This window comes from Gossypium arboreum, chromosome 8 (genome assembly GCF_025698485.1).
Source record: "Gossypium arboreum isolate Shixiya-1 chromosome 8, ASM2569848v2, whole genome shotgun sequence".
Taxonomy (NCBI): Eukaryota; Viridiplantae; Streptophyta; class Magnoliopsida; order Malvales; family Malvaceae; genus Gossypium; species Gossypium arboreum.
Genome location: NC_069077.1, coordinates 44,040,948 through 44,052,229, shown reverse-complemented (window position 1 = coordinate 44,052,229; position 11,282 = coordinate 44,040,948). Strand labels below are relative to the sequence as shown.

Sequence of the window (11,282 nt, the reverse complement as noted above, 5' to 3'; positions counted from 1 at the left end):
AATTAAATTAGTAATTATTTTCTACAATTGATTTTATAATAGTTTCTCCAATCTGCAATTCTGTGGGTATGATCCTCGGAACATTTATTAGTGTTTCGTTGTAAACTAAACTATATTACAATTTGACTCGTACACTTGCAGACATTGTCAATTTAATTTTATATTTTTTGACAAGTTTCTCCAACCATGTGCACTTCAATCGGTACCTATGTAAATCTTTCAACCTCTCCTTTGATGGCATAACACCTAATAATTGCCCACACATTAACTCTAATTTGATGCCACGAGGTCCAATTACTACCTCTCCATTAATTTGAATGTCAATTATAAAAGTGACCTCTTTGAGAGTAATTGTTTCTTCCTTACATGGAAAATGGAATGTAATTATTTTCGGCCTCCATATTTTCACCAAAATGGAAAGCAATTCCGAAAATGACATGGAACTTTTCCATTTTATATGCCATGGACAAATTGACATCTTACAAACATTCTTAGATATGAAGATTGGGATCCGAGAGGTGTAAGTTATGTCAGACCTAAAGATAATACTAATTGTTAAAAACCAAAAAAAAAAATTAAAATTTGGAAAATCTTAAAAATAATTCTTCTATAATTAAAAAAACAATTAGAGATTTCACCATGTTGAGGGCATAATTAATAATATGGTAGACCATTTTCTCTCGAAAAATATGTAAAAGCATTTTTTTTGTAGAGTTGGAAAGCTTGAGTGTTGGAGGGTATGCGAAGATTTTGATGAGAGAAAAAAAAAAGGATGATTGAATTTTTATATAGTGAAAGGCGATCACCATAAGGACCGACTTCCATTGCATTAAATGTAGTTGGTTGGTCCAACGACAAAATAAATATGCTAGTCTAACCTTTTATCCTTAAACTTGACACTTGTAGATTTCAACTCTTCTCGACATGTTGACATAAAGTGTATGAATTAATGTGTTAATTTGACAACACATTAAACTTGATACTCAATATCAAAATTGCCCAAAAAGCGTATTTTGAGAAATAAGTTTATCAATATATAATATAATTTTTTATTATGATTAAATCGGGTCTAATTTTGGTAATTTTTTCACATTGGAGCCTTAACTTTTTTTTGGTCTAAGTTAAGCCCTGAACTTGGCAATTGTTCCCTCATTCGAGCTTAAACTTGGCAATTATTCCCAAATTAAGATTTAAACTTTGAGGTTTTCAATGTTTAAGTGGATAAAAAAATTAAAATTCCAATGTGAGAACATTTGTCAAGTTCAAAACCAAACATGAAAAAAAAAACTCAAACTTTAATGTAAGAAGGGTTAACAAATTCAAAACCTAACCTAAATAAAAAAAAGGAATGAGCAAGTTGATATCAAAATATGATTTTAACTTTATTATTATTATTATTAAGTCAAAAAGTATATATAATAATTATTATTATTATTAAACATTTTAAACATAAAAAATAAAGAAATCTTAAAATTAAGAGTTGAGCCGGATCACGCACCACAAAACCAAAGGCATCAACACCTCAACCATTACTTCTCTCCGGCCTTTCTTTGCGATAAATTGATAAAGTCCCAATCCTTACTTCAAAGTTCAAACTTTCCTTTTCTTAATTAAAAAAATTAGCAGAAAGAAACCCTTTGGAGCTCTCTCCTTGTCTCCATCTCCGTATCCACGCCCAGTGTTCCATCAACTCATTTTCTGTCCTTTCTCCAAATAAATTTCCTTTCTTTTTCTTTCTATTTGAACCCGAATGTTTCGTACATTGGCTTCGGTTTTGCTTTGTTGCTTCTTCCTTGAAGCCTCTTTTTGGGTTCACTTTTCTTATGGGGACTTGACAACCTGCTCGGGGATTGTACCTATGACGGAAAGAGGCGATAAGATATCGATAACGGACTTTGGTGGTGTCGGCGACGGACAGACGCTCAATACCATAGCATTCCGGAAAGCTATATATCGGATTCAGCATCTGAGAAGGAGAGGCGGCACGCTACTTTTTGTGCCTTCTGGAGTCTACTTAACCGGCAGTTTCAATCTTACTAGTCATATGACACTTTATTTGGCTCGAGGTGCTGTTATCAAAGCCACTCAGGTAACTCAAGTCTCTTAACTAGTGATTATTACTTGCTAGTATTATCAGAGTCTTAACTCAAGTTTGGATCTTACAGAATCTTTATTCCAACCCTTCCCTTCCTAATATTGCTAAAAAAATTGCTGTATTTTACTCAAACGTAAGGTTTAATTGTGAGGAAAATGGGAGTGAGTTGAATCTTAGAAATGAATTGATCATTGTTAAATTAAAGTACTTTTCTTCTAAAATGGTAATGAAAGCTGTAATCTGGGTTTTAATTATGAACTAGTATAATTTATAATAATAATTGCAAAGACTGATTCTTCTATATGACTGTTTTTCTTTATTCTTTGTTCACTTTTTTAAAGATTTGGGTTTTGGTTGCATTATAGTGTTAAATATAATAAGTGTAGTTTGTACGATATAGTTGAAATGACTTTTTTATTGCGACGCTCTTTGTGGCGAAGATGGTCTCCATGGAAGTGGGTCCTGCAGCATTGTTAAGATATGAGAGAAATATTGTCGGTTGCCATAGTTTAGTTGCATGTGCTTGATATTTTGGGTTTTCTTTTTTCTTTAGTTCTCATTCAATAGCTGGCAGGCATTGTTGTCCAACTTGTTGCCATATCTAGTCTAGATTAATAATATAATGCAGTCCTGTTACAGTGTTGGTGTTATTAATTAAATAATAAAATCATACTCTTCCTAATGGACAGTAGTAATAGACAATCTGAATGGATGATGTCGCAATAGCTTTCAACTAAGATATTGTTAGATGTTGGAAAAATAAGTGGTTATGGTCATACTTGAAAGGAGTTGTCAGATTTAGGTGTCAGTATCCAATTATGATGTGTATATTCAAAATTTCAAGTCATTTCAAGTTTTTGGGGGTGTTTGGAGAATCATATCCCACACATTGGTTTTTGACTGTTATTTTCTTCTAATCACCAGAGAACCATGTTTTCTATTTAGTTGTCTGAAATCCCTTTCTGCTTGAAGTCTACTGAATGGAGTCATCATGTACTCTACTTGGGTTATAACATGCTGAAAACTAGTCGTAATGGTGGCCTAGTTTATGGGAGAAAATATGGCTATTTGTGGCTGGTTCTGCTTCTCATTTGGTAAACCACCATTTGATTTTCATAAAAGAACTAAATAAAAAATTGATGTCTTATTTGTTTGACGTTATGAAGGCAGCCTCATAGGAGCAGTAGATGGAACTGCCATTAAACGACTTATTAGCAGATTAATAGATCATTTTGTAATGGCATATACATCATGCATCCCGGATCAAGTAAAAACTATGGGTTTTTAGCAGGCCACTGCTACATCCATTTCATTAGGAATTGATGATCGTCTTTGTCCTTTGGAATAACATAATTCTTTTTTTCTTATTTTCTCCCTTGACCACAAAGATGTTCTTATATCAAAGAGATCAATTTATTCTCCACTAGTCTCCTTTTTTCTTTCATCATGCCTATTTGAAGCCCTGTTGAAGCATTTCTCCTAATTTGAAAGTTTTCAGAAACTTCATCGCACTGCTATTCTCTTAATATGGTAAGATTTATTGGAGATGCTTCTTGCATATAATTTTCTTCCTGGATTAATATCTCAGGACACCTCAAATTGGCCTTTAATTGCTCCTTTGCCATCTTATGGAAGGGGAAGGGAGCGCCCTGGAGGAAGATATATGAGCTTTATTCATGGGGATGGACTGGAAGATGTGGTGATAACTGGTAGGTATTTATATCAATGTGGTCGATCATTCTGATAGCTTGCCTCACACATGTTTTAGATATATTTGTTTTGTATTCTGTTAACCATCATGAGTCATTTAAATATGATGAATCTTATGTTTGAGATACTTATCTATATACTACAAAAGCCTATCATACACTGAGAACAACATGATTTACTATCATGGATCTTCATGTTGTTTTATCTTACTAAGGTTAATAGCAAGTAATTCAGACTTCTGTAATTTTGCTGGAGAATAATAGCTCCTCACATCTATCATGTCTGTGTTCTATTATCACGGTTCATGTAACTTCAACTTTAATTACCATGATTTGTTTTAACTATAACAGGTGAGAATGGCACAATTGATGGTCAAGGAGATATTTGGTGGAGCATGTGGAGGCAGAGGACTCTCCAGTTTACAAGACCAAGTCTCGTTGAACTTGTGAATTCCAGAGGCATGGTCATTTCCAATGTGATTTTTAGAAATTCCCCCTTCTGGAACATTCATCCTGTTTATTGCAGGTAATTTTTGCATTAATTCTTACACCCAAAGATTTACTTCTTGATATAATTTATAAGCCATACAATTATTTGAGAGGTGTGATTTGACTATGTTGTAGATTGGTGTCGCTATAGATTGTTTAAGTCAGTGAGGGTCTTATTTACAATTTGATCATATGATTCTTATCTGTTTAAAAGTTCTAGTCCTCCATTAACAAAACCAATGTTGAACTATTACATGAAAGTCTGCAAGAAAACCCCATTTTTTGTGCAATGAAAATCACAGGAACTCTGCCTTTAAGACAAATTGAATCATTATTGTTGTCCTTTTCTTTTTCAATTTCGTTACATTTCCTCTTCCTTTATGGTGATTTCCAAGCCTTGCATTTTGTCACATTTAACAATAAAGGAGATGAAGGAAAGCAGGTATGCACATTTCAGGGTGCTCCAAAGGTGTTTCTATAGCACAGTTTGTAGCAAGAGTTAATTAGTTGGTAATTGGATTTGCTATTATGATCGCGTTAATTGGTGTAACTTTGTTGGCTGTTCTTGTATTTTTATACTTAGTAAGAATTGCATGTTTAGAATCATAACTTAGATACCTTTTTCTTCTTTGCAGCGATGTTGTTATTCGATATGTTACCATTGTTGCTCCACCTGACTCCCCAAATACTGATGGGATTGATCCAGGTAAAAGAAAGAAAACGGAAGTAATTTTATTTGTTGAATTCATCTTACTTAGGGTTTGATATTCACACTCAAGCAAGCACTTAAGGCAGTTTTGATAATGTTGCACCGCGTGTAAAACTCATATAACTTATTAATTATATGTATTAGTTACATATGTTTTCATAAAACATATACATTTTACATGTATATTTATATTTTATATGGTTACGTCTCATTTTACTCGGGCGAGCTCTTTTTTTGCGCCTTGCACCCCAGGCTATATAGAGATCCTAGTGCCTCGAGTGCACCTGGCGCCCTTGACAACATTGATTCTGATGACCCTCTTCCCAAATGTTAGAAAAGGAATTGAAGAAAGGAATTGTTTTTGATTGATTAGGTGTAATTTTCAAATCTGAATGAAATCTAGTGGGATGTTTATCATTTGCTCCTTGCCCTGCATATATATGTTATATTGTAAAAGCTATCGGTTGGAATTTCCTGAAAAATGGCTATGTTCATTAATTGATTCCCATGCTGTAATTAAGAATGAACGCGGTAATATTATGTGAGGGATCAGTTTTTCCGTGTTCATCTGTTTATTGGAATGGAGAAATTTCTTGGAGATTTTAATTATTATACTTTCATGCCTCATTGGTACAGATTCAAGCTCCAATGTCTGCATAGAAGACTCATTCATTTCTACCGGGGATGACCTTGTGGCAGTGAAGAGTGGGTGGGATGAATACGGGATTGCTTATGGACGCCCCAGTTCTTACATCACTGTTCGGCGAGTAACAGGTTCAACCCCATTTGCTGGAGTTGCAGTGGGAAGTGAAACATCTGGAGGAGTGGAGAATGTGTTGGCCGAGAACATAAATCTTTACAACTCCGGAGTTGGTGTTCACATCAAGACTAACATCGGCAGGGGAGGGGTTATAAAGAACATCACAGTGTCTGAACTGTTCATGGAAAACGTCAGAACAGGTATAAAAGTAGCAGGTGACACCGGCGACCACCCTGATAACAATTTTAATCCAAACGCCCTCCCATATGTCAAGGACCTTACGTTAAAGAACATTTGGGGTGTGAATGTCCAGCGAGCAGGTTGGATGCATGGCATCGAGAATGCCACTTTCACCGGCATCTGTCTTTCAAACGTTACCCTCCAGGGCACGACTGGACCAAGACCTCCTTCCTGGAACTGCAATGCCATAAGGGGGGCTGCAATCGAGGTTAGCCCACGGCCATGCGCTGAACTCGCCAGCGTAGAACAGAGTGGTTCATGCGCCAGCCATTCCTAAGATTCATTCATGTTATAAAATATAGTTTTCTACTCTGTTTTTAACCCTTTTATGTCTCTTTTTTATTCTTTAATATTCAGGTTAAACCTTTCCATTGCAACAAGTAAAAAAATTCATGAAAAACAGAACAACAAAACTAGTGATCTGGCAATATGAAATCTCACAGTGCAGTTACTATAATACAAGGAAAATCATATGGTTCACCATAAACGAGTGCAATCTTATTTACAACCCATAGTAAAGCACACTAAATAGTAAATATGCACGTATACCCTAAGGGCTGGTAACTAGAAAGTGAAAATTTCCCAAATAAACATATAGATAGATACAACACTAGATCACTATGATCATTTTAGATAACGTGCAGGGTATATTCAAAAATGAATAAAATACTTGCGGAACTTCTCCATGAACCCGCCCTCCTGCTCCTCTGTCTCATCCCTTTCTTCCTCTCCACGGTGATGATGGCGGTGGTGATGATGGTGGTGGTGGTGGTGATGCTCTTCCTCATGATCCTCTTCATCATGGTGCTCGTGGTCATGGTCTTCATCATGGTGCTCGTGGTCATGGTGATCTGGCTTCATAAAACCTACATGATGCTTAGACTCGGTGCCATCATCGTCAAAACTGCCCCATCTGGCCTCGATCTGGCGAACAACACCGCGTGACTCTGGGTCAAAACTTCTCTCGTCGGACAGTATCATGTCGTTGCCGTAAGAAATGAAGCGTTTCTGATGGAAGCGTGGATTCAAAGGCATGAAGCGTTTATGGAAACGGCAGTTGTGCTTGTGACGGAACGGAATCAAGGGACGCCTTGGGAAGTGGCGGTTGACAGGGTTAAAACTGATCTTGGTCAAAGGAACGGAGGCGACGCCGGAGGCATCATCATCGTGCTTGAAGTCGAGTAATTTGGGGGGTTCAAAGTGGGGTTTCTCGCTGGGGAGAAGGATGGCGGATTCGGGGTCGGATTCGGGAAAATCGGTAACGGATTTTTCGGGGGTGACATCATGTTGGGATTCAGATGTGATGAAGCGGGCTTGAGAGAAGGTGAAGAGGAGAAAAGTAAGGGTGAAGAGAAAAGCGAGTCTAGCCATTTTCTTGTAAAAAGGATTTTTGGTGAAGGCATGAAATATGGATTAATATAAGGGGCTGTGTCAGGACCGGTGGTTTTGACTTGGAAACAGGAGGTGGTGCCCGAACCGGTCAATAGGGGTGACCCAACACGTGGCTTTGGAGATTGAATGGAGGACACAGTACTTATTTAATTATTATTTATCAGAATTAATTTAACATAATAATGACATCATAACTAATAAAATACATAATTGGAAGTGTCATGACACTGATAAATTAATATATTATAATTTTAGTATCACACCAATTTAATAAATAAAATTATTATATTATTTTAATGTTATAATTTGGATTAATGAGTAATAGTTCCATAAATACTAATTAATATTATTTCAAATGAATTATAAGTAGCAATAGCGAACCAATTAGAAAGTTGAAAACTGGGCAAATCTGACTTTTGGGATTCACTTTACATTTAAAATTTTGGTTTGCTGTCGTATAGGACAATTATGGGTTTGACAAATGTGTTCCAGAAGCTTTTTTTTTTTTTTTTAAAGTTATAAGAAGTACACTTATGAAATATTATTTTGTGTTTAAGATAATTTGAAATTAATAATAATAAATTTATAGTATGTACAAAATTAAAATAAAAATATAATTTAAATTGTGAGTAAAAAGAAATTAAATAGGTAACGTACTTTATTTATTTATCATAATTTTGTCATTATGTTGGTGAAAAATTTAATTATAAACTTGTGAAATTAAATCAATGATGCCATATGCTTAAGTAATATTGATAAAACATAAATACAAACTCAAGTGAAAAACTGTGTAATAAAATTAAAATATACAATATTATCAAAACAAAATTTTAATTGAGGTGGTTTAAATCAATATGAAAAATTAAGACTTTACAAATGCGGGTCATAATGGTTTAAATCTCGCTATATATAAAAATGTTTATTGATTTTATTTAAAATATAAATAAGATAAAAATATTATTATAATAATATAAAATATAAAAAAGTATTTTAATAGTTCTTTTAATTGAATTGAATTAAGAATTTAAATAATAATACAAATATATCAATAAAGCAGAATTAACCAATTAAAATATTATAAATATTTAGTTAAGATCATTACTATTACAACAAAAATATAAATTTAAACATATTTTTTTCCTTAAAAGAAATTATTAGTATAAAACTTGAAATCAAATACCCAAAAGTTTAGGATTTTGACCTTTCCACTACAAGCCGTGTTCCGTTGGCATGTCTGATTAGTCTTTAAATAAGGGTTGGCCATGTTTATATTATATTGTGTGTAATGTGGAATTGAATAATTTTTCCAAAGTCTGATTTCACATTGAGACAGAAACAACGCGTCAAACTTGACATTCACCAGCAATATTTGATGGCATAGTTTTCACACTCCCTATGGTAAAATATTAAAAAATATCTATTTAAAAAAATTAAAATATATGATAATTTGTTAAAATTATTTATGAAATAAGAATAAAGTATATTATTAGTGTGTCGAAACCATTTTTTAAAGGGACGTTTGAAAAATGGGGATCGACTTTTGAAAAACGAAAATAGGAATTGCCACCAACCTTTTTAGGTGTGATTGGATTACCTTATAAAACGTTTTGGTCTACGAAAATTAAGAAAACAGGTTCGGGAGTCGGTTACATACGAGGAAGGATTAACACCCTCGCAACACCCAAAATTGGTACCAATTTGAATAGTTTTCTGTCTTAATGTCAAAAATTTGAAAGGATTTAAAAATAGGATCCCTTTTTTAAAACCGGAATTATTTAAGTTGAAAAAAAATCGAGATTCCTTAGCTCCGAAAGAATACAAACATCACATCCAGCATGATAGGACACGATATTCTTAAACTCTCGTAACTGAAATCATCTCGTGATTTACAAAATCTATTTAGAAGGATACTTTAGGCATTTAGACAAACGGGAAATCGTAACCTAATATGTTAGGGCATTATTTCTTGAATTCCTAAATACGAAAAAAATTGCCTCATTTTAGAAAAACTTTTGGATAAAATATGACAATTAAATGAAATATATTTTTTAAAATAATGATTTGAGTAAAATTTAAAAAATAATTTATTAAGAGTAATACTAAAAAATTATTAAAAAATAAAAGAGTTTGATATGATACTAAAATTATTAAAAATTAAAATATATAAAAAATACGGAAACATGGATTAAATCAAAATAAAAGGGTTGAAAACGAAGATGATCAAAGAATAAAATAAGAACAAACCGTAGAAAATAAGAACGTAAGAGGGAGAGAAATTTGAGTGAAAGCTCTCAAAAATTTTATTGTTTCCCAAAACTCCGATTGTTTACAATGAAGGAGAGGCCTCTATTTATAGTTGAACCTCCTCAAATCCAACAGTGCAGATCAATTACATCAACGGTTAAGATTAAAAGGTATCTACAAATTAAATCTCTAAGATTACAAAATCATATCTTCTAAGATTGCATATCATATCTAAGATTGCAATCATATCTAAGATTGTATCATATCTAAGATTGCATATCATTGAAGATTATATTTCCATATGAGTCAAGCTTGTAGATGGACTTTAAATCTTTTCAAGTAATAGGCCATTCCGATCGGGCCAAATTATATTTGTAATTCGGACTAAACTTGGACTTCGTTTTTTTGGGTTTATTATTTTTTTGGACTTATTTACGGGCACAGGAAAAATTGAGTGTCTCATAATGCCCTCTTTGCTCATTCTTTGTAATGTAAATAGAGCAAAGATTATAAAGACCAATTTTCCTGCTCGCCGAGTCTTGAGTTCTTGATCCTTGATCTTCTTTAAATGGCCTCTTGACGGCTTCAATCGCTTCACCGCAACTCGGAAGGCGATATCTGCTATCTTTGATCTGCTCCCCGTCTAATCTGAGACGCCAAATCATTATCTTCGATCCGCTCCCGTCTAATCTGAGAGCGCCAAATCTGCTTCTTCAATCTGCTCCCCGTCTAATACAGAGATGCCAAATCTATCATCTTGGATCTGCTTCGATGTAAACACATGAAGGTCAGATCTGCTATGTCTTCGATCTGCTCCCCGTCTAATACAAAGATGCCAAATCATCTTGGATCTACTTCAATGAAGGTCCAATCTGTTATGTCTTCGATCTGCTCCCCGTCTAATACAGAGATGCCAAATCATCTTGGATCTGCTTCAATGAAGATCAGATCTGCTATGTCTTCGATCTGCTCTCCGTCGAATATGGAGATGCCAAATCTGTTTCTTCGATTTGTTCTCTGACAGTACAGAGATGCCAAATCATCTTAGATCTGCTTCAGCGTAAACACGTGAAAGCCAAATCTACTATGTCTTCGATCTGCTCCCTGTCTAATACAGAGATGCTAAATCATCTTGGATCTGCTTCAATGAAGGTCCAATCTATTATGTCTTCAATCTGCTCCCCGTCTAATACAGAGATGCCAAATCATCTTGGATCTGCTTCAATGAAGGACAGATATGCTGTGTCTTCGGTCTGCTCCCCATCTAATACAGAGATGCCAAATCATCTTGGATCTGCTTCAATGAAGGTCAGATCTGCTATGTCTTCGATCTGCTCCTTGTCAACGCAAGGATGCCAAATCATCTTGGATCTTCTTCGATGTGAAGACATCCGAAGGTTAGATCTGCTATGTCTTCAATCTACTCTCCGTCGAATATGGAGATGCCAAATCTGTTTCTTCGATTTGTTCTCTGACAATACAGAGATGTTAAATCATCTTAGATCTGCTTCAGCGTAAACACGTGAAAGCCAAATTTGCAATGTCTTTGATCTGCTCCTTGTCAACGCAAGGATGCCAAATCATCTTGGATCTACTTCGATGTGAAAACATCCGAAGGTTAGATCTGTTATGTCTTCGATCTGC

At 34.5% G+C, this 11,282-nt stretch overlaps 2 protein-coding genes across 2 annotated transcripts; one reads left to right on the top strand and one right to left on the bottom strand.

The window, feature by feature from the left end:
• The first annotated feature begins 1,451 nt into the window (after positions 1-1,451).
• On the top strand, positions 1,452-6,512 carry LOC108469734 (probable polygalacturonase). The gene is made up of 5 exons (XM_017770749.2): positions 1,452-2,089; positions 3,684-3,804; positions 4,156-4,330; positions 4,929-4,999; positions 5,639-6,512. Exons 1-5 carry the CDS (start codon positions 1,751-1,753, stop codon positions 6,277-6,279), a joined length of 1,347 nt encoding a protein of 448 aa, XP_017626238.1. The 5' UTR covers positions 1,452-1,750; the 3' UTR covers positions 6,280-6,512.
• LOC108469735 (uncharacterized) lies at positions 6,479-7,430 on the bottom strand. The gene has a single exon (XM_017770750.2). It carries the CDS (start codon positions 7,371-7,373, stop codon positions 6,654-6,656), a length of 720 nt encoding a protein of 239 aa, XP_017626239.1. The 5' UTR covers positions 7,374-7,430; the 3' UTR covers positions 6,479-6,653.
• Positions 7,431-11,282: the final 3,852 nt, after the last annotated feature.